This window comes from Vidua chalybeata, chromosome 4, assembly GCF_026979565.1.
Source record: "Vidua chalybeata isolate OUT-0048 chromosome 4, bVidCha1 merged haplotype, whole genome shotgun sequence".
NCBI lineage: Eukaryota > Metazoa > Chordata > Aves > Passeriformes > Viduidae > Vidua > Vidua chalybeata.
The window spans coordinates 6,331,006-6,356,031 of NC_071533.1; the positions used below are offsets into that span (position 1 = coordinate 6,331,006).

At 40.6% G+C, this 25,026-nt stretch overlaps 1 protein-coding gene across 4 annotated transcripts in view; it reads right to left on the bottom strand.

Annotated features, from left to right (window-relative positions):
- The window catches only part of OTUD4 (OTU deubiquitinase 4), a 28,521-nt gene extending 13,351 nt beyond the window's left edge, over window positions 1-15,170 (bottom strand). For 3 of the 4 annotated variants that reach the window (XM_053941112.1, XM_053941113.1, XM_053941109.1), the window contains exons 1-11: window positions 15,071-15,169; window positions 11,592-12,105; window positions 9,977-10,060; window positions 7,080-7,130; window positions 6,738-6,784; window positions 4,946-5,018; window positions 4,394-4,475; window positions 4,019-4,163; window positions 2,051-2,108; window positions 1,545-1,662; window positions 1,350-1,414 (exon numbers count right to left, since the gene is read on the bottom strand). In XM_053941112.1, coding sequence (XP_053797087.1) covers window positions 1,350-1,414; window positions 1,545-1,662; window positions 2,051-2,108; window positions 4,019-4,163; window positions 4,394-4,475; window positions 4,946-5,018; window positions 6,738-6,784; window positions 7,080-7,130; window positions 9,977-10,060; window positions 11,592-11,762 — 894 coding nt within the window. In that variant the 5' untranslated portion in view covers window positions 11,763-12,105; window positions 15,071-15,169. Of the gene's footprint in view, window positions 1-1,349; window positions 1,415-1,544; window positions 1,663-2,050; window positions 2,109-4,018; window positions 4,164-4,393; window positions 4,476-4,945; window positions 5,019-6,737; window positions 6,785-7,079; window positions 7,131-9,976; window positions 10,061-11,591; window positions 12,106-15,070 lie in introns of all 4 variants that reach the window. The other variant, XM_053941111.1, reaches the window with a different exon arrangement.
- Between the last annotated feature and the right edge of the window lie 9,856 nt (window positions 15,171-25,026).

Below are 25,026 nucleotides of genomic sequence, written 5' to 3' on the forward strand. Positions count from 1 at the left end.
ACACTCTCTCTCACAATAAAACTCAAAGCTTTTGCCTATTAAAATCCACTTCACTTCAGTGAAATGTAGTCTAATTAGGAACATAATGAACACCAACTACTTCAGGAGTTATTCTTCAGAAGGTTTTTTTAACAATCAAAAAAAGTTCTTTAGATATGATCATAGTGTTAGTTGTCTGACTGACATTCTATGTTCTTAAAATTCTTCTGCTGAATACAAAATAAATTTCTTCATGTTTCACTACAGTATTTGGCTTTACAGTTGTATTAATTTTGTCAACTCTAACTTTCACTATTCACTTTATGTTTTCTTCCCATGTTTTTATACTATATATTTACTGTCTTGCCACATGCATAGAAAATTTGACAGAGAGAATATATTAATTACCAGTGTCTCCTCCTAATAATATCTGTAAATAAATACTAAACAAGACAGCCTTAGGGTTTTAAATGCACATCTTACATCTGTACTATTAAGCAATAAATAATCAACTCAGCATTAGGTTGGTTTGGTTTGAAGGATTGAGGGCTTGTGGCTTTATGGAGTATTTTGTGGCTGGGTTTTTTTTTTAGGTTTGCAGATGTGTTTTCCCTGCAGTTTAGTCACTATGGTTGATTCCATTACACAAATTAAAAAGTACAAACTGGAAGAGCCTCTGTGCTACATGATTACCCCAACTGAATATTTTGTCATTAATATTAATAACTTTAAGAGATGGTCAAATGTCCTATAAAGAAACACATTTAGCAGAGTACCACCAGTTTAATTAACACACTTAAGGAGACTAATCTACAGATTGAGAATTTAATGGCAAACCTTAGTTCTTCTTAAGCAGCAACACTTAATACAAATCTTTATAGAATTTGAAGACCAGTTGTGTAACACACTTGCAACACCCTGAGAGGAAGAATCGCCCAACTGCAGTAACTAAAGCAAGCCCAACTGCAGGGATCTGCAGTAACTAAAGCAAGCTGTACTTCATTACTTGGCAGTACTGAGATTTTATCAAAGCCAATGTACAAAGATTAATCACTGTCTCCAGTGTCAAACATAAACACACAGATATACAGTTCCATGATTAATGTTGAGGCTCCCAGTCATCTTACTACATATACTCTTGGAGTTAACCTTGTGTTTTTTTAATGGTGCAAAATTGCACTGATCAGTTGTATGTTGTGCTGTAAGTCATGAACACTGCCAACAATTAAAGAACAAGTATATCCTCAGCTGAAGACACAACCCAAGAGTATCTATAAAGTAGCAACATCAAAATAGTTAACAAAGAGGGAAAATGGACATCTTGAGCAAAATGTTAATGTGTCCATAAACTACAATTCAATATTACTTACTTTACATTTATCTCCGATGGAGTATTGCATGCCAGCAGCAATAGAAAAATCTTGTTTTTGCTGATCTGTAAATACAGAAGCAATAATATGCTGTTAGTTTAAATATACCAAGCTGCCACTTGCATCAGTTTTTCAGGAGGGCTTCACTTCACACAGCTTGCAAAAGCTGCAACTTTGAAGTCTTCTGTTACTCACCCCATTTGGATCGGAGCCAAACATCGTATTCAATGTTTCTGTAAACCAAGGGATCAAGCGATTTCAGAACCTTTTTAGGCAACACCAATGAGGTGGGATTCCCATTGCTCTCAAGGTGCTGCGTGGAACAGAACAAAGTGCTAAATGGTCAACTGCACAGACATGTCCAGCTTTGCATATTTCAATCACAGTGCTCAAGCCTTGTACTGAAACACAGAAATGCTGAAAATACATAGAGCATAAAGAGCTTTGAAAAAAATAAGTAAATTGTGTTCTTTTAACTATGCCAGAACAAATCTAAGAACTAAGCAAGCACTAAAAAGGACACTTACCCACCCACCTCTGAGTACATTAAAAATATACATTACTTTCAAAGAAACAGGTTGTTTTTAGAATATTACATATTAGGAAAGCTAGTAGCTCAGGAGTCTCTCATGAACATTAAATACTAAAATATAGCCCAGTACAAGTTATTAGAAAGAAAATAAATCTCAATGGATAAATACCTTGTTGCCAGAAAGAGACTTCATTCCATTCATATCACTAACTGTTGAAGCTTTACTTCTGTAATAGGACAGAGGCAAGTTACATTTTCATAATGAATTACAGCATTACTAAGGCTTGAAACCAGGTAAGACACATCTAAAGGGGATAAAAATACCATTCTCTATATATTTTCCTGACAATAAGCATGTCACAGAATATCTTCATCTCTTGAAGTGAAAAAGCTGTCTAAAATAAAAACTGTATTTTTAACTTTCTTTGATAATGAAATGAGATTTTGCGTTTAAGTACAAGTTTTAGTAAGGCTATCTTATGTGTGCTTTTCTGTCACTTAGAAAAAAAAAAAAAAAAAAGGAAGGGGTGGAAGACCAGGGAAACAAAAGTCCTCTTAAAATTTTTGCAACTACATGAGGAAAACCTTACAAAAGTAGACATAAAAAAAAACCTCAAAACTAAAACCTACTCCGTTAGTTAACTTCCATCAGGCATTCTAATTTACTCTTATTTTCTACACCTGACATCACCAGAAAAAAACTTTCCACAGAGAAAGTTCCAAGTATTTTTCCTACAACAGTTGTAGGCAACTGTCAGCATTAACTTCTCCCAAAACTATTGAACTTAATAACAACATCATTGAAAAGTTTACATTTATAAAATTAAAAGAATCTTCTGGAAAACTAACTTATGAAACATGCTGAAGTCAACTTCAACAAAACAAGCTTTTTTTTTCAACAAGCAAATGATTTAGGACTTCATAAACTCAGCAAAGTGTCTGTAATTTGTGTTAACTGGGTCAAGAGTCATATACACACACGCCAGCCCCTGCGTTATAGGACATATGGTTTAAATCAAAAACATTGCGTTCCACAGTCTCCAGTGAGCACATGACCTCATTTCCAAAGGTGCTAAGGAGGTTAGCAGGATATTTTCTTAGGAATCCCAAAGATACAGGGCACTGCTACTGCATTTGAATCCCAGGAAAGCTCCAAGAACAGAAAGGAATAAAGATTTCCATTAGCTGACATTTAGCTATAATAACTGTTTCCTCAGGCAGAAATACTTTGTATTTTAATTGGCAACATTCCCTAGTATTTTTTTTTTCCAAACACAAAAATAAGCTAATCCCTTTCCCAGAACTTTTTTTTTTTTTTTCTGTGATGATTTCCATTATCTTCCTTTCTGTTGTTTTCAACCTGTGGGAGAAACCAGCTCCCAACAGCTCAAAGAACTTCTGCCACATGCCACACAGCAGAGCCCTAGGGAAGGACTGTAACAATCAGTGGGAGGTGGGGACATGATCCACTGATGCAGCATCATCTCCACAGTTTCAGTGGAATTTCATACATGCCAGAGTTAAGAACCTCATTAAACAGAAGAAAAACTGCCAATATGTATGTGCAGAAATGGCACTGTGAATGACTGACTGTGCAAAAGGAATCAGGTCAAAATCTCAAAGCTTGCTACAGCATCCAGCAAAAAGAATATAAACCCACTTCTTTATGATCCAGATCAAAATGGAGCAAGCTGTATCTGTATGTCTCCATCACCTTCACCTCAAGCAGGTATTCCAGCCCCCAGAGGTGGAAGCCACACAAGTTGGATCAGATTCATGTAACTCTACTCAGCTGCAGAGTAAGCCAAGTCATTCTCACAGAGACTGGCACACTGACAGTTCTCCCAGACAATTCTGCTACTCTGAACAGGAAGAGGCACATGTTGCAATGGCAATAATCCATTATGTATACAGACTCAAAGCTAGATTGCAGGAAGAACAGAGGAAGGCTAGAAGCCTGTCCTTGGTAAGCGAAGATTACACATTGCATTCTTTCACACTTCTAACCCTACCTATTTGTGCTTTTCTTAGTAATTTTTAAATGTTTTCAACCCTGACTATTGGATTCCACTATCCACCAGAAATTCAGAAAATTCATTTAACATGTGCTCACAGGCAACTTTTCAATTTCACTTACCTGTAGTTGTCATCTTCTGAATCCGAAGCAGACACTTCACTGCTCCCATTACTTCCCCCTGTCACACCAACAGCACTAAGTTCTGCCATGATTTTCTTTACATCCATATCAAACACCTTCTCATAGAGCAACTCATACAGCAGAGCTGGGGAAGAGGAGGAGAAAGTGGAAGAGCAAAATCAAGTACCAGCTACATCAGTTTTTATTCCACTATTTCAGGCAGCAATCATACAGTCATTGACAACTCCAACTGAAAACCAAGCTACTGAAAATAACTATAATAAACTTCCATACAGAGCCTTTTCCTGAAACCTAACAATGACAGCTTTAAGATTTTTGGTAAAAATGTGTTCTAACTAACAGCTTAATACTTACACTGGCACAGAGCAGCCTTCTCTGCATACTCTATGGGATACACAATATCATAGTGGTTTCCATTTGAGAAGCACAGCAACACCTATTAAAAAAAAAAACACAGGGATATTTTAGGCTTTGCATCTCACTTAATTTTTCATAAGCATTACCTTTAAATTCAATTTATGGCACCCATGTGCTTTGTTATCTCTCAGGATCTCAATGTATCAGTAAAATAATCAAAGTGTTTGGTGGATATCCTTTAAACCAAACAGAACTTGAACAAAAGCCAAAAAAAAAATTATGACAGATTAGTGCCTGAAAATTGTTTTTTTCAGAGTTTTCTATTAGCAGGAAGATATTTTTAAATAGATAGGATGTATTTAGGGTGTGGCATAAGTGTTACATGTATTAACAGGACAACTGCCTTAAACATGTACAAAATAAACTGCTAAAACTGAATTCTCAGAACTTTTCAGTGTGTTGAATAATAAAAGTCACATGCAACTACTTCTGTTTATAAAGTAGTCTTACTTCAGCCTGTCACAATAGCCATGATTTTTCTATTTTTACCTTATCAGAAAAGCCATTTTCAGTTACACGTGAAGGAGAAGCATTTGGCTCCTGGTATATTATGAAATCTTTCCTGGAAAAAAAAGTAGCAGTTAAGAATTTATTTTAAAAGTAGTATCAATAACAATTTGAGCACTGAAGTCAAATTCAAGGAAGATACAGAACCACAGAAAACACCTCTGAAAACACAGGTTTCTCTGCTATAATCAATCTCTGTCATGATTTTAAGCTTAAATATTTTTTCTCTCTCCCATTCATCCATAATGTTCTCTTAGAGTTCTTTGCTTAACAACCTGTCACCTGCTTCAGCTTCTTTCTCACATAGGCAAAAATGTTATCAGTCTTGCAAAATAATTTAGTATATTCACAGTTTCTGGATTAAAAAAAAAAAAACAACAACTTTTTACAACTACTCAGAAAAAGCAATTCTGAGAGGAAAAGAAGACTCATGCACTTCAGGCAGCAAAGAAAAATTTACTAGATAACCAACCTATATTTGTGAGAGGTCTGAGGAGTGAAAGGGAAATCAAACCTATTTGTACTGAATTTCTATCCTATGCCTGAAAAGTCTGAAAGTCACTTACTGGAACACAATAGGAAATTCTTACTTCCCTTAAGTGTGCCAGCACACAAGAGAGGGAGCAACTCTTTCCCCTTAACTCCACCACTATTCCTACTTTCCCTGAGACTCTACACTGCCTTTTCAACAGAAGCCTGTCTTCCCAAAACAAGCACAGCAATAACTACTCTTGTGTGTTCACCTCTGCAGTGAAATACTACAGAAGAGTTACACCTGTGCCACAAAACCTTCCTGATTCTTCCAATGGATATTTTAAAAACGCACTGTTATTAACCAGGATTTGTCTCTATTCATTTATCAGCTGTGGCCCTGGATACCAGTGTGGCACAACTGCAAAATAAACTACTCCTCTTTATGAGAATACATTTCTCATGGCCAGAAATATAACAGATCACGACCATCCAGTTTCTGATGTGATCAGGCATCCAGTTCTGGTGACTTAAATTGAGTTATATCCCTCTACAACCTGGCTCAGTGTAACCATCGGACCTTGTCACTGAGCCTCTTGCGCCAAGCTTTGCTCTGACTTTCAGCTCGGTCCTCCCCCATCCACGCAACTCTGAGCTGGCCATTCACCTCACAAAATGCAAAGATAGAATTCCATACAATTTCCCACACACAACACTCAAAGTGCCCAAAGGTAATATTTAACTAGTTTGATTCTTTCCTCTTATCAGCTGTCTCATCAATAGACAAAGCCATTAACTTACAGTAAACATTTTGAAATCCTGAATTTTTAATGAGTTTATAAACAGCTGACAGTGAAGATGCTGTGGATTACTCACTCCCTTGCACAATAATTAGAAAGCAGTTATAAACATTCAGCACATTGTTTCTCACTACTTTGTGAATAAAGATTTAGTATATAGGAAATGGGTACAGCTCACGTATGAGCAATAGGGTTAGCACTAAAGCCTTGGCGAGTAACAGGAAGAAAAGCAATTTTAACAGAAAAACTGGGATACTAAAATGAACAAAGTACAAACTGTATGAGATTACCCACAACTGGCTGTGCAACTGAGATACATGGCAATATTGCAAACTCATTTTTCAAATTTATTTAATCCATTGACAGCTGCAATTTTCAAATATATTTGTAATTTTAGAGGACTATGGTATGGTATAACATAATTCTATCTTTGCTGTTTGAACTGATCTACTAACAAAACAACAGAAATTATCTCAGTAAAACATATTGAAAGGTTTTCTTACTTGTACATAAGAGAAAGGGCACTTATTTCTACTTGTCCAACCCATTCCTGTATTGAAAACAAAAGAAAACTAAATTCAAACAAATATACAATTATACCTCCTCATAAGCAGATCAAGAGGTGCAAGAAATCATTGTTGAAAATAAATATATGAACACTGAATCTGGAGTTCAACAAGACATAAAAACACAATTCCCCAAATAATTTTGCAGTAGAGAGTAAGTACATAAAATTCACGTAATTCAAAGACCTAAGCTCAATCAAAAACATTTCAGAGGAAAAAAAATCCTATTAGCCATCAACTTCAACAAAAGCTTTCTATTATAAATCAAGTCTAACATACCTGTGGATTTTCCAAACTTCTTAAATAATCTTCAAATGGCCCCTCTATGAACTGTATGAAAAAGAAAAAAACAACCATCAGTAATTAGTCATTTTTAATAGTGCAGCATATGGAATCCCCACTGTACCAACGGGAATGTACCACTGGCTGGAAATGGAAGTTTCCCTGCTCTCACAAAGCTTACAACCTAAATGTAAAGGGTGTCGAGATGAAGGAATGAACAGTCAAACACACAGGTTTGCCTTGCAGAAAATAACCACATAAACAGCTTTCAAAATCATCACACAAGTAAAATAAACCAAATAAAACCCCCCAAAAAGAAACTCAGCAGACAAATGGGGAATCTGGAAGAAAGCAAAGATGATGTGATGTAGATGTTTACGGGCAATTCATCTAAGGCATGCAGAGCATCACTGAAGAGAGAATCGTGGACTTGAATTCAAACATCTTGTTAAATAAACAACAAGGGTCAATCGGAAACAGGAGTCCCATTTTTGTAGTATGGAAGCAGTGGTAAGATCTAGTACAGCCAACTCATTCAGCACTTTTTCCTCTGTTTTGTATCACCTCAAACCCCTTTTACTTTCAGCAAAGGATGCAAACAATCAGGCTACACTTCAAGTGCCAGCCCAAGAAAGTGATCCTTCAAGTGCACTCCCTAACACACATGAGGAGGCCAAATTCACTTTTGCCAAGAGCAGAGAAAGATGCTGCAGTAGTTGAGACAACTTCAAAGCGTTTCAGCCACACGGGTCACAGAGAGGCTGCTTTTAAAAATTGCTCTTTAGTCACTATCTGCTTGATTTACCTAAAATAAAGACCCACAGAGGTGCAAACCAAGAAGGAACCTTTATGAATTTGAGCTACAAGCTGGATGGCCTCTTTACCCACAGTGATTAAGAAACAAGATAATAAGGAGAACTGAGTGGAGTAATGAGATTAAAAGTTCTGCTTTAGCCATTTGGAAGTGAGAAGAACTAACAAGCCTGGCCCACAATTTTAATTTAGATAGAAGCAATTGGGTGTGAAGTTAAAAAAGGTGGATCAACCAAACATGATCACAGACAGCAGTTACTTTTTGTGTCAGAATTAAAGGACATGAAGATAATGCACAGAAGAAGAAAGGAAGGACACCAGGAAGTCCTCATAGGAAACTGAAGAGTTAGAGAATGAATGTAACACAGCAGCAATTCAAGGTAACACTGCAAGAAAGGCTGAGGATGGAAATTAAGATGGTGGCTACACTCCTGAAATTTTGGTTATAACAGTATCAGTGGAAAGAAAGACATAAATTTAAACTGAAATTATAACAACAGAGAGAAGTGGAACTTCAGGAAGCACCATGTCAACAGAGCATAACTGAGAAGGTAGCAAGTGAACAGCTGAACCAGGAGATTAGGGAAAGAGGCATTTGTTGTTTATGCTGTTCGGGTTTTTTAAAGAGAGATAACAGTGGTGTATTCCAGACAGAAAACACAGAGCAGAGTGAGAGACAGAGGCAGCAAAGGAGATCAGCAGAGCTGAAGCAAGGTATCTGTGGGAGGAAGAACACTGGGAAATGAGAACAAATATGAAACACCTACTCTCACAAGAAACTTTTAAAAAGGAGACTTTTCAGAAGGAGTAAATCTGTCAATCTGTAAAGATTGACAGAGGACACGTCATACATTGGGATAATGTCTGAGGGGGAAAAGAGACCAGGAGTTTGGATGAGAGAGACCAAAACAATACTAAAACCATACTAAAACCAGCTAGGGCTAACAAAGCAGTGATGGGAAACAACATACACTGAAAAGTCAAAAAGGGCATGGAATTTCACAACACTACACAATGGTACAGGAGAACAGAAGTAGAGAAGCAGATATTGGAATGAGGGGGGTAATTCTAGAAAGAAAGGGATTAAAAAGTCAGCAGTGAAAAAATGAAGTAAGAAGAGAGACATCCAAGAGTTAGAAACAACCAGAAGGAGTCAAGTCAGAGCAGCATTGTCCCAGAGAGATCTGCTGTGTTTTATATCATTAATTCCTGATAACTTCCACATTTATGTGATCACTCACATTAGAGCTGAGGGTACTATGTCAGAAATTACAGCACAAAGACACACCCTTATTCCTACCTTCTTTCTCTTCCATATGCCAGTGCATACATAAAACAGTCTTTGTATTTTGGGTCTGGGTAAATTTAGAACAGAAAAAGAGTAATAATCTTCTAGTAGCAAATCCTTACACATACTCACTCCCCTTCTGTCTGTCCTGGAAACCAGGTAACAGTATATACACTAGAACCCATACAAACAGAAGCACCATTATTGATTAATGCTCTTTTAAAAGGAAGAGAAAAAAGGAATTTGTAATGTTAGCACCGACAGCATTGACCAAGTATAATGAATATCAAAATATTTTGCATCCATCGTTGATGAAAAGCTTAGTTACAGATGTTTAGGGAAAAAAAACCTACAGTGCCAATGCATAATAAACTGCAGACCCTGAAAAAAAAAAAATCACTAATCTCATCAGTTAAATCCCTTATACACTGGAAAAGCAATTAATTAGCACAGCAAGAACATTTTATGACTTTAATAACAGTAGGCATTATACTAAACTAAAATCCTTATTACAGTAGCTTCACTATAGACTATTGAAGATTAAGTTTGCTTTTCTTTCTTCATGAGCATTAAAAACTTCTCCCACACCACATCAGTCCAAGAAGTAGACAAGCCTCTCCAGGCTTTTGAAAATGAGTTACTACCACATATGTGCTAATTAACTGAAATAGCACCAACTGGTATTTAGCTACGATGAATACTGCCACAATCATAGGGAAGTGCAGAATTTACCAAAGTGGAAGGAATAAAGTAGCTTTTCTTAAATGCTGACAAAGAAAACAAAAATACTTACTGCTTCAAATTTCTCCCTATTTTTCCGAAGATAGTCTACACAAGCCATCCTAACATCAATGTGTCGAGACTGAGAGTGCAACACCTACAAAGGGAGAAAGAGAACAAGGTGACATTGGATCTCAGGAGTTTTGATGACAGGCCACAAATAATTAATGACTGCTGTCTAAATACAGGCTTGGAAATACTCTAGTTTTATTTTTAAGAATATTTAATATGCATACTCATTCAGCAGCAACATCTTCAGGCAAGTCAAACCTCAATTACTTAACAAAAAATTAACTGCAGAATTCACAGGTTTGCTAAATTCAAACCTTCAATTTTATGATGATGTACAAAGCAAATGAATAGCATTTACTGTTAATCTTTAACTGCCTCCTTTGTAAAGGACTTCAGTTAATTGACGGAAATTACAGCAGGAATGGATGAGGAAGCCATCTACCAACATGCATTCATTCAAACAAAATCCAACCAAGTCTCACAGTGCATGTTTACCTTCTCTTCAACAGGCGTGTTGGCCAAATACTTTTTTGGAAGCCAGGAATTCAGTTCCCTGAATATGACACCTGCATTCTACCTCCCATTCAAACCTCTACTGGAAAACTATTACTTTCATCACATATTACAAGTTATCTCAGTACAACCTAGGAAAGTCACAGACAATTTAAGTTTCAGTGTCTCTTGCAGTCCTTACAAACCACCCTTAAAATAAATCACATCCAAATTCAGTTTTTCTGAATGAAGAGTACATAAATGAGACCAAATTTGCAGATAAAACACTTAATAACTCTGAATTAAAGACCTTACTTTCTTAGAGGTCATTCCCAACCTAAATGATTGCATAATAAGAATGGGATGTTAAAAATGTAACAGCTGAAAAAAGTTCTATGAACACTGAAGTGTGAGAGAAACTTTCCATGTATTAATTTAAAAGTCAGAATAGCAACATATATTTTATATATATATATTCCCTTAAGATAAAAAAAAACCCACCTACTTCCAATCAATAGTGTTTGCTTGCCTGAACTTATCAATTCAGTGGGGAAAGGAATTTTTTTTTTTAAAGTCATCTGTGTATAATTAGCACAGGAATCTGGGTTCCCACAATCAGAAGCACCAGAGCTCCCACTGCTGTTTGCTTGTACTTAAGACAAGATGACGCTGTCGCTTTTTTCCTTTAACACTAACACTGAAATGGGGGAGGGGAATTCAACAGGAAGAACAGAAAATAAATTACTTACTTTCTCTAATTTTACAGTCAACTAATTAACAAAACTAAGAACGTGTCTTTTCAGCCCTAAATTCCTTTTCCTAGACAATCTCATACCCAGCAGCTGTATTTCGATGTTGAGATCTTACACTGAAAAAAGCTCTGAGGAGGCGGTGGAAGGTCAAAACAGATAAGGATTTCTTGGTGGCAGGAGGCAGCTGAACACACATAACTTCTCTCACCTCGCAAGGTGGAAATTATTTTTAAAAAGTCACGTTTTTCACTGGCACATGACTGCATAACCTTAACCTATACCTGTCTGCGTTTTAACACTAATTACCACCCACTAATGAGATCCACTTCCCATGCTTTCGTGAGAAGGAGCTTTGTTTATGTAACCGGTTACCTGCTCGGCCACAGCCCTGAAAAGGCAGGAGCCATCCTTGGCCACTTTCTTCCTGTACAAGCCCTGAGATCGCAGGTAGCGGTCCATGGACGTGTCCCCGGGGGCGTCCCTGCCGCTGCCGCTGCCGGGGTGGCTCTGCTCCCCTCCGCCGGCCCTGCCCGCCGCATCCATGTTCACCGAGGAGAACGCCGCACCCCTCCTAGTCCCACATGGCGAGGAGAAGCCGCGACGCAGCTCCGGGGCCGGGCACAGGTGCGGCAGCCGGAGCGGGGGGCAGCGCTGGCCCGCCGGCAGCCGCGGGAGCAGGAACGGGAGCGGCAGGAAGAGCAGCAGCCGGCTTCACGTTGTCCACTCGCATGTGGGGAGCGCGGAGAAAAGCGGCAAAGTTTCCTGCGCAGCCCGGACTCGCAGCTCCGTCACTGCCGCGGCTTCCCGGCTGCTGCGGAGGGCCGGGGGCAGCTCCGGCGGGTCCCGGTGCCGGGGGGAGCGGGCGCGTCCCGGGCGCACAGCCGGCCTGCGGGCGGAAAACAAAAGGGAAAGGAAGGACACGTGCGGCCCGCCGGGAGGGAGGGGGAGAGAGAGGCGGAGGGCGCAAACAGGAGCGTAACCTGGCGCTTATTTTCACTTTCAGCCCGGGCGCTGCTGGGAGCCGTAGTCCCGGAGGAGGAGGAGGAAGCAGGAGGAGGCGGACGCAGCGCCGGGGCCGGGCTGTCAGCCTTGCTCCCGGTCAGGATCATTCCATTGCTTCTTAGTTTAGAACCAACTCCGGGGGGGGGGTGGTTGGTGAAAAACTCAGCATAGCCCGGCAGCGTGCGCTCGCAGCCCACAAAGGCAGATGTATCCTGGGCTGAATCCAAAGCAGCGTGGGCAGCAGGGCGGGGCGGGGGGGAAATTCTCTATTCCCTCCCTCTATTCCCCTCCGCTGAGACTCCACCCGGAATGTAGTGTCCAGCTCTGGTGCTCCCAGCACAAGGAGAACGCGGAACTGTTGGAGCAAGTTCAGAGGAGGCCACGAAGTTGATAATTGCACTGGGGCACCTCCCCTACAAAGACAGGCTGAGAAAGTTTGGGCTGTTCAGCCTGGAGAAGAGGAGGCTGCATGGAAATCATACAACAAACTTACAGTACCTGAAGGAAACCTAAAAGGAAGCAGAAGAAGGACTCGGAACCGTAGTGATGGGACAAGAAATAACAGGTTCAAACTCACAGGGTGGAAATTTAGGTTAGACATTAGGAAGAAATTCTCTACTGCGAGAGCGGTGAGACATTGGAGCATGTTGCCCACAGAAGTTGTGAATGCCCCATCCCTGGAAGTGTTAAAGGCCAGGCTGGATAAGGCCTTGGGCAACCTGGTCTAGTGAGAGGTGTCCCTGCACAGGGAAGTGGAGTTGGGACTAGATGACCTTTAAGGTCCATTCCAACCCCTTAACATTCTATGATTCTGTCTGAAACCTAATCCATAGTATGTGGGGTATCTGTGTTTAGTTAGGCTTTGTTTGGTTTGGGGTTTCCCCCCAACAGATGAGATTGTAAGATTATTTTCTAACTCCATCCACTTGCAGGAAAGAAGATGAAAATAAAACAGAGATAGTAAAAGAGGGCTTGATTGAAAATGGGATTTTAAAAAGCCACAGCCTTTCAATACTTTTAATGTATTACTTTTCTTGTATGCCACTCCTAGTTTTAAGAAGCCCAAACATTTGTATCACAATTGCATGATTAAATTTTGCTTGGCATTGCAAACGGGATTTAGAAGGTCTTGATGCACAAAACGCGACAAGGAAGGATGCTCTTCAAACTTGTAAGGCAACTTGAATGGAAACCCTGATTTTTACTTTCAGCTGATAGTAATAAGCCTGGGGAGGGTGGTGACTTGAGATCCCTAGGTAATAATAAGTAACTTATTAAATAAACACAAGTTACAAGCCAGCCCAAGTCTAGTGCTCCACCAGCATCACACCATCTTTCCTAACAGAAGCTCAGGTTTGCCAGAAAGGAACAAGAAACAAATGCTAGTTCCTGATATCTCTGTATCTCGAGACAAGGAGAACAGAAAGTGACAGAAGTGAAAGCAAAGCTCCACCCGCAGCCCAGCCTCCAAGACACAGTGAGGCAGCACAGGGATGGATGTTTTAGACAAGGAAGGGGATAAAAATACCAGCAAGGGGCTGGAGGGAAAGCTCCAACTTCTCCCCAGAAGATGGGAAACCTCATCTAACAAGACTGAACTATAAACAGTTGCTGCCACTGACTCAGCTACCACACACACTCAAGGAACTCAGGGCAGCAGAGTCCTGCATGTGAGAGATGCTTCTTCTGTAGAGAAAAGTAATTTGGAAAGAAAGATACCTTTGAGATCTATCAAACTGGTTTCCGGTTACAGAGTTTCTTAGGAATATCCAATTTTTTCCTCTCTCTATTTGTCATGTTTAGAGGCAGAACTATGCTCTAACATTTAACAAATCTGTCTTGTCATATATTTCAGCCTTTTGTCATTGTGATTCTAAAGGCTGGTGAGGGGAAGGGCAAACGCCTTTCATCACATCTGTTAGACTCAAGAATGCCTATACACACTAGGCTATTCAGTATGTGACAGGATGTAAATGTGATTCTGATAAGTGAATACACAGAAAATTAGAGCATTAAAGTCGTCTAGTTGTCAGTGTTCTAAAATCCTGTTCTTCCTGCAATCAGCCCCTGAAGCTGACCAAGTGATGATGACCCACAGTTTTTTCCAACTGCTGCTATACAAGGATTAATCCATTCCTAAAGAGGTTTAGTTCTCAATGAAGAAATCTACTCTGTACACATATTTGCTAAGGCTCAAGGAGAAATGCACCCACCCAAAGGCACCTGAAACACCTCAGCATTAAAATGAATGCTCCATCAAGATAAGAACGACCAAATTATAACTCATGACTTATTACAGATGTTCTAACTACAGTTCCTACAGATGCTCTAATTAGAGTTAATGCAGATGTTCTAATTAGCCGGCAGTTTTATTAACACTTTCGACCAGCAGTTCTACCACGTGCATCACCTCCAGCCACGAGTTTCTCCTCTCACTGCCCCTACCCTGAATCAGCCCAGGAAGCTGACTCAAGCTGAAAAAAAAAAAAAAAAAAATTCAGGGAAAAAAAAAAATAAATCTAACTTTATCTTTAAACCAAGACTGGTTTTGTGATCCGGGTCACGGCCTGCCTGTCCCAACACCCGGGCCAGCAACCTTGGGGAGAGCAGCCCGGTGTTCACCCGCCTCGCGCGCCCTTTCCCGGTTCGCCACGCGCCCTCTCCCACCCGCAGGTCGGGCACGGGCGGCTCGGCGGGGCAGGCCGGGGTCAGGCACCCGGGCAGGGGCGGACCCCCGGCCTCCCGGAGCCGCGGCCGCTGCCCTGCCATGCCCTGCCCGCCCCTCCGGCACCGGCGCCGCCGCCGCCGCCGGGGCCGCACTCCCGCTGCCGCCGGCCCATGTCACTTACCGGCCCGCTCCTCCTATTCTCCTCCCCACGGGCGACGCTGGCAGTGGCGGCAACGCCTCACGCTCCTCGCCCCGCCGCGGCCTCGGCACTTCAATCTCCCGCGGCGGCCGCTCCGCCCGCTTCGCTCCCGGCGATGCACCCGCTGCCAGCCCCGTCCCGTCCCGTCCCGCCCTCCCGCCGCGCCGATCCCCCCCCCGCCCGCTGTTGGTTTGTCCCGCCGGCCACACCTGCGGCTCGCACCATTCACCGCGCGGGGGGGCGCCGGAGGGGGGGAAGAGGAGGCTGGGGGGCGCGCCCGGGCGCCGGGGCAGCGAGCGGGATGTAGCGCTGGGATGCTGCGCTGGGATCTGGCCCTGGTCGGCTCGGAGGAGCCGGATGGTGCCGAGGCGAGCGACAGTCGCCTCATGTCGTCCTCACCCGTGAGGCCCGCAGTGGTACAGCCGAGGAACCTTTCCTTCCCCTCACGCAGCAGGTCCCAGCGAGGGGCGGGAATTGCCGTGAGGCAGCGCTTCCCTCGGCTCTGCAGCCCGGCCGGAGCGCCCCGCTCCGCCTGCGGGGCGCAAGGCGAAACGTTTCTAAGCGCGTTCCTGACGGGTCAGTTTTTTCCTTAGTGAGGCAGCAGCCCGGGGAATAGGTGTGGGATAGGACAGGGGACACCCCGCGTCACGCTGGCCGCAGGGATCACGCCACAGGGGTCGGAGGGGACTCGCCACAGCCACACGGGTTGGAGGGCACACCCCACAGCCACACGGGTTGGAGGGCACACCCCACAGCCACACGGGTTGGAGGGGTCACGCCACAGCTGGTTGTGCTGCCAGAAGGAGAAGTTGGTGAATTATGCCCTGGGTTCGTGCGTGCTGCCACAGTAAATTGCGTGTGTATTTCTGAAGTGTAACCATATACAAAGAGTGTATTCTCATATTCCATTGCTCTTCCTCGGAAATGCGCTAGCAGAAATGAAGAAATATGTGAGATGTTTGTAAAGAAGTAGTGGGAAGGTTGTGAGAAGAGTAAGCAAGTGTGCAGCGAATTGAAATTCGATTTTTTTTTTTCCCACTGACTAAAAAGCTTATTCAGGTTGGGAACTCAAAAGCAGCATTGCCAGCAGGGCAAGGAAGGGAATTCTGCCACTCTGCTCTGCTCTGGTGAGAACCCACCTGCAGTGCTGCATCAGCTCTGGCGTCCCCAACATTAAAAGGGTGTGAAATTGTGGGAGCAAGTCCAGAGGAGGACCATGGGAGTGCTCAGAGGATTGGGACACCTCTCCTATGAAGACAGGCTGAGAGGATTGGGTTTTTCAGCCTGGAGAAGGTTCTGGGAAGACCTCACTGCAGCCATTCAGTACCTAAAAAGGGCTACAAGAGAGCTGCAGAGGGATTTTTACAAGGGCCCGTAGCAATAGAACAAGGGGACATGGCTTTAAACTGAAAGAGGGTAGGTTTATATTAGGCACTAGGAAGAAATTCTTTACTCTGAGGCACTGGCACAAGTTCCCCAGAAGAAGGTGTGGATGCCCCATCCCTGGAATTGTTCAATTGTTCAAGGCCATGTTTGATGGGACTCTGGGCAACCTGGTCTAGTGGAAGGTGTCCCTGCCTGTGGCAGAGGTGCTGGAACTGGAACCCCTTCCAGCCCAAACTGTTCCATGATTCTGTGAATCAGCTGTCCTGGCCATGCTCCCTCCCAGCTTTTCATGCACTTCCTCACTGGCAGAGCATGAGACACTGAAAAGTCCTTGACTAAGGGTAAGCACTACTTAGCAACAAGCAAAACATCAGAGTATTTTTCTCATACTGTATCCAAAACAGAGCACTGTACCAACTACTTCAAAAAAAAAAAAAAAAAAAGGTCACTTTCAACCCAAACCATTCCATGATTCTGTGATTCTCTGATCAGCACTCAAACACATGATCAAGCCAAGGAGTTTAGGGGGCATTAATAAATAAATACTTCAAGCTAGCTAGCATGAATATTAATAGTGGTGATAAAGCCTGATGCTTAAGGGAACACAGTTAAAAAAAAAAAAAAAAAAAAAAAAAAAAAAGGGTGATCTGGTTAGAAAAAAAAATATTTTAAGTTGCCTATTTGCTTAGTAGTCCATGATGAGATTTGTGTCCTGTCAAACCCCAGCCTGAGAGACAAAGAATGTTAGAGTTTGAGTTGTCCCAACCCCTTCTGAACTGAATCTGAACAGCCTGATAAAAGTTTTAGTTTAATTCTTCCATGATACCATTTTATTTATGGATGTCAGTGTGTGGACAAACTTGGATTTATTTCTGCTGATGAAGACTAGGCCTGGATTTCATGTCCCTCATGCAGAACAGAGGTTTAGTTATAGCAGAATATAGTAAGTTGCATTATTCCTACATGCTATTTACAGCTGACTGCATCTTTGTGCTTTATGTGTGAGCCAAAGGTTGTATACTCCCAGGATCTGCATTCCTTCAGTGCATCTCAGGGAACTACAAAACATGTAGTCTGCTTGACTTGGAAATAATTATTCCATAAAAATGTAGTAATCATGTAATATTTTGCCTTCTGGAGAGCTTTGGCCAAGGCTAGAATTTTAAAAGATTTAATGCCACATCAGATACAAGGTGTTCAACATTCAGGTGGGCAGCACCCAAAAAATGATGGGCTGATGGCATGGGCAGCAGCTTAATATGTCAGCACAACAGAGCAAGCAAAAGAAGGGCTGGTTTGAGTTTCTGGAATGACTTCCTGTGGGAGCAACTAATTTATGCTGTCCCACATAGAATGAAAAAGACAGGATAAAAGGGCTGCATGTGACATGAGGGTCACACTTCTTAGTTATACCAGAAGTATTATTTATGCTGCTGTGAAAGGTGTATCTTCAGATTCTGGGCAGAATAGCCCATTGCAGTCTCTAATTTGGGGAAGAATATGGTTGGATTTGTTTGTTTTTTTTTTTTTTTTTTGACAAATGGTTACCATTCAGTATAACGCAAAAGACAAAAAGCAAGTTGTGGTAAAAGCTGTTCCTTCCATCCTTGAGGGAACGCTTCATAACTGTCTTGAAGATGTTGGTCTGAAGATTTGTAAAGTCAAGAACTGCAGAGAGTTGAGGCAAGAAGGTATTTGAGGTAAACTGAGGCCTTTAAAAGCTTTCAGAGCTCATGAATGGTGGAGGGAGGGGTGGAGGGAGGGGTGGAGGAAGGAAGGAAGGAAGGAAGGAAGGAAGGAAGGAAGGAAGGAAGGAAGGAAGGAAGGAAGGAAGGAAGGAAGGAAGGAAGGAAGGAAGGAAGGAAGGAAGGAAGGAAGGAAGGAAGGAAGGAAGGAAGGAAGGAAGGAAGCAATTTAAAACAACATTTTTAGAGGTGCAAAGATAGAACATGAGCAATCGGCTGTGAATTGGGGGCTATCACTTTAGGTAATGTGAACGGGTAGGTACATTGTACTACAAAAGTACTCTTTTCACAGTTTCTTTAGCTACCAGAGCTTTGTATAGGGTTTGTGTGGCAAGGTTTTGGCAGAGGAGGCCCACAGGGGTGGTTTCTGCAAGAGGCTGCCAGGAGCTTCCCACACGTCCAAAGGAGCCAATGCTATAATCCTGTTTACAGAAGTTACCGTGTGACTGCAGCTAGAAAAAGCCAGGAGTCTGGCAGCAGTGTTTGCAGAAAAAAATATTTCCTGTACCTTGGAATGAGTAAACAGTAACACTTTGGAGGAGTGCTTTAAATCAGTCGTCATGAAAATTAGTCTTAAGCCAGTGAACAGAAAAGTTTGATTTAAATGATTGTTTGTATTAAATTACAGTTGTATTGTGTCTTAAAGACTGATTTTTCACTGTTTGGTAACCATTAAAATGTGCTGATTATGGTTTCATGCATAATTTACCATTTCTTTTTGCTAGCAAAGAGGATGTGGTATAGTTACATACATCTGAGACATTTCAGACTTTAACATAACATCTTAATTTGTACGTACATTTCACTATTTGGGAAGATAAGGACTATTTAATTGCTTTTTTTTTTTTCCCTAGGTGGTTGTTACACTTTTACTTGTGGTTTGTATCAAAGTCTTAGTGGATAAATATAAGAATTGAAAGAAAATAATGAGGAAAAAAAACCTCTTAGTTGAATAAGATAAACGTATTTGATCCTTCTTCTTAAGGAAAGTCTCTAAATGTGCTTTGCATTGAAAAGCTTTTATTAAAAACATGGAAGGATACTTGCAGGAAGAGAATGTGATTGGTTTGATCTCTCAGTCGTTCTAGTGTGTAGAACTAGTAGAGATCATCCTGTAATCTCCACCTCTTTTTTATTTATGGATGGAAGTAATGAGAAAAAAAATCAGCAGAGGCAATCCATTTAAGTGAGCTGGTTGAATGAACAAAAATGAAGGAAATACTGCCACCTTGCTTGCAGAAAAAGATGCTTGTCAGAAACTGGTTCAACACTTCAGCAGACCAAGATTAATCCTTCAGCAGCTTGAACAGAAAGTCCATACTGCTTAATAATGCTACTTCTGTAGTATTAGTATTATTATTTTGTTTTGCAAAGCAAACAGGTTTAAAATTAAATTTTAAATCAACCAACCTGATTGATTTTATTTTTATTATTTTATTTTAGAGACCCAGAGAAGTTACCAGGGAAGAACCAATTTTTGACCTTACATTTAAATCAGGCATAAAATCAGAATCTTCCAGAATCCAGGTACTTTTGTTCATGTATATGGAGGTCGTATGTGATTGGAGGAGCCTGTCTTTTAACAAGGCAGGAAAAAATATCATTCAAATATATAAATCTCTAATATTGCTGGAGAATATTTACTCTTTGAAGTGTTTTGGAAAGAGCAGCAATTCGTAGCACTATCAACTTTGTTCAAAGTAAGTGCAAGTGCATGAAATTAAATTCATTAATAAAATCAGAATAAGATATGTTACTAATAGACATCTAGTGGTAAATAGGAAAAAATACAAAGAGATGGACTTTATAGAAGCCAATCTTGCTGAGTAACAAGAATTTTTTTTGTATTTTGGCATTCCAGCTCTAACCTTCTTTTGCCTCTGCCGTTTTGAGCCCCAGAACAAGAGAAAATCTGTGGCGTTTAGGGGCAGTGGTTTTCCTGTGGCTGATAAGGCCGAGGGCCGTGGGTTGTAGTTCAGCTTTTGGTCGTTAGATGCCGGTAGCTCCCCGGGCATTTCGAGCTCTGGGTTTTTTGACTTGTTCAAGTGCAGGGACTTGGACTGGTGTTTTGGGAATGGAACACAGGCAGTGCACTCCATGCGTGCTGTCCGACTCCAAAAAACCCCAAACACAATCTCTCTCCTCCTCAAAAAAAAAAAAAAAAAAAAAAAAAAAAAAAAAAAAAAAAAAAAAAAAAAAAAGCCAACAAAACAAACCAAAACCACCCCACAACAGAGGAAGAGTTTTTTTTGACTGAAAATGAAGGATGCAGCCCAGCTCCAGAGCACAGGGCTAAATAATGTCCATTTCTCTGAGCTCAGTCTGTCCCCAGCCATTGTACAACAACTCTGAGGTGTACATAAAGCAGCAGGGGATTGCCGGGTTTTTCTCCCATTTGTTCTGCCACTGCCAGCTGAGTACAGGCACAGAAATGCACTCTTTTGTTGGCTTGATGCCACGAGAGGCTCTTTGTATGCATTAGTGGCCCCTTGTGCTGTGGCAAAGTCAAGTCCTACTGTTGATGTGTGCAGGGACAGAATTGCAGTATCTGCTTGTGATTAGGATTATGCAAAGGAGTGCCACTGACAGCACACTGCTTTGCTGAAAATACCATTGTGATCCTAGGTTTTGTCAGTGACTGCAAGTAATGCTCTTTGAAACTGTAGATTTCCCACGTGCTGTGTTGCATTTCAGTGGGATATAGGTCTTCTGCATGTTTTCAAGTGCAACTTCACGTGCATTTTGTGTGAGAGTTAGTATTAATTCAGCTGATGATGACACTTAGGGGCATTTAAACTGTGTATGCCTCTACTGCAGAAAGTTTTCAGTGATAAGCCAAATTAACTGAATAATGCATTAACTGAAAAGGAAAACAATTAAGTAAGGCTGCCGTAGTTAACAATGTGCAGTTCCTCCTTAACTGCAGACCTTTTAAGCCTTTTTTTCATCTCAGTCTCAAAGCACAGAACCTCTTGAATAAGAGCTTCCCTATCCATTTTGTAGATGAGGAAACTAGAACAACAAAGTTTGATGATACATCCATGATCATGCAGGAAGTGTCTGATACATCTGGAAACGAAGCCTGGGTGGGTTCCTGATCTCTATTCTTGTGCCTTCACTGCCACATTAATTTTTCCATTTGCTGTACAGCTTTATATGGTAATAGTAGTGTTGCTGTTTTTCACATGACACCAGTCTGAGCTGGTGTCCAGATTAGAACAATGGCCATGACAACTGTTTTCTCTTTGATAAAGTACCATAAAAATGCACAGTGCTTTCAAGCAAGCACATGTGTCAATGAAGAATGCAATGCCTGTTCCTTGACTTAAAAGTTTCTTTTGTGAGCATGGAGCTCAGACTTCACAGGATGCTACTCCATGGACTTCCACTGTTTTTTCTGAAGTCAGAGGCTTCAGCTATATAAGTGAAGTCTGAATTTTACCTTCTAGTTTCAAAGTAAGCATTTAATAATCAAGTAGACATCAGAGTGTATTTTATGCTGGCTTTTAACTCAATGATATGCAGCACTGTAGCTGAGAAGGCTTTCATTGCAGCTATGTCTCAGCTTGACTTGTAAGGTTGCTAAAGGAATGTCTTGTTCTTGTGCCATATTTGTCTTGCTCTTTTTTTTTGTTTTGTTTTGTTTCTGTTTTTGTTTTTTTTTTTTTTTTTTGTAATTTGTTTGTTTTAGAGAACAGAACCAGACGTAAGCATCTGTTTCTGAATGAGGTTGAGTATTTTGGGGGGGATTTGGGGGTGTTTTCAACCAGTGTTACAGCTGTTTTCACTAAAGGACATAACAGTTAACTGAGTAGCCCATGGTGATTCAGTGAACTGATCAAACACCCTGAAAATGTTAAACTCTTCTGGCTCCTTGTCTTTAAACTTGTCTAGCCACTAAATCATATTGGCTTCCAAATGAAACAAAACTTTGGGAACTGGAAGTCACTTTTCATACTGTTTAATTGCCATTCTTATGTGGGAAAATTAGTATAAAAATCCTGCCTGGGAATGCTACCAAAATTGTTTTAATAATGTTAAACAAACTCTTTGCATCAAATAATTTATTATCTGTTGACAGTAATTCACACAGAGTATACGTAGGAGAAGTTGAGCACATCTTACTGGACCAAAGCAGGAGTGTGTGAGGTGATGTTGTATTGGTCTGCCCAGCAGAAAACAGATGCTGTTTCAGAAAAAGACAACAGTTTCTGCCAGTGTAAAAACAAAGGGGAAGAATTCTCTCAGAAAGCATCTTTTCTTGTATAATGATTTTAAAAGACAAATATTTCCAGTTACTCAAAATTTTTCTTTCCAACTATTATTCAAAGACTTTCTTCTCTCTATGCTTTTTCCCTTTCCCATTCTTTCTGTTCCAGTTTGGAAAGTGTTATGATGACCATGACAATTTGAGGCAGTAAGTGAGGAAAGGTTTTGTGAGGAGAATAGGTTATTAGACTGATAGAGTGGTAAAAAATGACCATACTTCAATGCACAGGTGTGATCTGAGGAAAGATTTGTTTGTTCAGTACCTTATCTGTGTTTGTTACTGTGTCACCTGATGTAATAACAGAAAAAAAAAACCAAAACTTTGACTTCTTTTTTCCATTTGTCTGTCCAATTTCTTTGCCCATCCTCTGTTTTCAACTCTGAAAACAAATGGTGAAAACAAATGGAGACAAAATATGGAGAAAGTTGAATAGAAAGGGAATGCTAAAACTTTTTTCTTATTAATTCACGTGGTGGGGCTTGTTTGCTTTTGGGAGAGGAAGATGACTTTTAATAGCAAAACATTACTTAAAAACAAATGAAAAAATACTACTGCATAAATACATTTTGCATATAAATTTATGTAAGACAAAACCCATTGACTGAAAATATATACCTCAGTTTAAAGCTGAGCTCGCATCTTTGTGTCTTTTGAAAAATACCATTTTATTTTGCACACCAACTTTTAAAACAAATTATGTGTCTTTCAGTTATGTGGCTTACAACGTAGCATTAGCTACTAATGTAAAGGTATTTTACCCACATTTCTCAATATTTCTTTTCACTTTCTTAAAATACAAACTGTTTTATGTAAATGCTTCTCTAAAATGCTCTAAATGCTTCTTCTCTATAAAAATCTTTCCTGATTTGTTAATAAAAGGAAGATAAAGATATATACTCCAAGATGGATTGACATAGGTGTAAACCCCTTGGTAACAAATATTTGAGTTAATTTTTCTCGGGCAGCTCAGGTAAGATGTTGGCATCCCAAGGTTTTCAAACAAGGGGAAATTCTGTAAGTTTTGACTGAAACAAGACTGGCTCATTGTATCATTCCTAACTCACTGAGACATATTCACATTTCAGAGGAATAATAATTGGGAGATATTTCTCTACAACAAAATGTTGTGGTTCAGGTGGAGATTGCTTGACTTCTTGTTCAGTAACATTCACATTCCATTCTCTTCAACATTATCTTATTTACTCTAGCAACAAACTCAGCTGATGTGTTTGGCTGGCACTGTTCACTTCTGCTCTGAGTCTTGGCCACTGGAATTTTTAACATTTCCAAAGGGGTTTCCAGGGGTTACAGACTCAGAGCCCTTCCTGCTGACCAGCAGACCATCATCTCATCCAGATATTAGTGCAATGCTCAGGCAGCAGAGTGGTGACTGAGGGAGACAGATTGTGTCTTCTCCTGCTAGATTAATCACATAATTGTCTGTCAAATTATTCAATTTTCCTCCACTGGCACTGGAACTGAGACTGTCTCTATTCCTGCCAAAGAGTATTCTCCTATCTTTGGCTGTATTTTAAGCTTTTCCAACTTGTGCAGGCTATCTCTGCCTATTATTTTTCTGACATCATACATTTTGCTGTCAGTAATCCTGCAACACACAAATAATTTGGTTTTTATGTCTGTAATTTATGCTCCGGAGTTGAGTAAATTGCTGCACTTCAGACCCAATCCAAAGTCTAATTAAGTCATTGGAAACATTCCAGTTGACTTCACTAGGCTTTACATCAGGCCCATAAGTAGTACTTGCCTGCCACTGAGTCAGAACTTACAAAAGACGAACAAAGCAGAACATTTTTTTACCATTCTTAGCCAGAAAATGCCAAGGTAAGAAAAAAACAGTAAAAAAGAGTCAGACTGTAGTTTAAATTGCAACTCTTTCAGCTGCTAGTCCTAAATAGTGCTTCATTCAATTAAAAAGCTATTTAAGCATCCCTACATTAAAGGATTTATGAAGAAGTTTCTTTTCTTTATTTCTGTTTTTTTTTTCTTGTCTTATAATTGCCTATTTAGTGGATTCTACTAACTTGCTAACATGAGAAAAACTCTTGTGATTGCTAAATGTTGCTTTTATTTTCAAAGTCTCATTTTACATGTTATGGGCAGCAAAATGCTGCAGGTAACGCCAAATGTGTGACTCACTTGATAAACAAGAAAAATTGAAAAGATAAGAAAAAAACCCAGTATTTATTATTTCTTTTGCTGAATCCAGGTTGCAGTGAGAGGAACAGGCACTCTTAATGCTAACAATTGTGCAAACTGTTAAACCTCTCTTGAAAAAACTGAACTTGAAATGTTTAAAAGAAAAAACCCACCACACTGATTTTTCCCCAGGGGTGCAGCAGATTCTGTAAGGTAAACAAGCTCTAGCAGTGTGCTGTGGGTGCAGGTGGCTAATTAGTGCTCATCCCTATCTTTAATCCCAGGGGAAGGGAGAAAACCTTTTAAATCTCTCTATCAAAAATGGATGTAGTCAAGCTTGAAAGGAGGCCATGACAAGCTGACTGTAGAAGCTGTGTGAA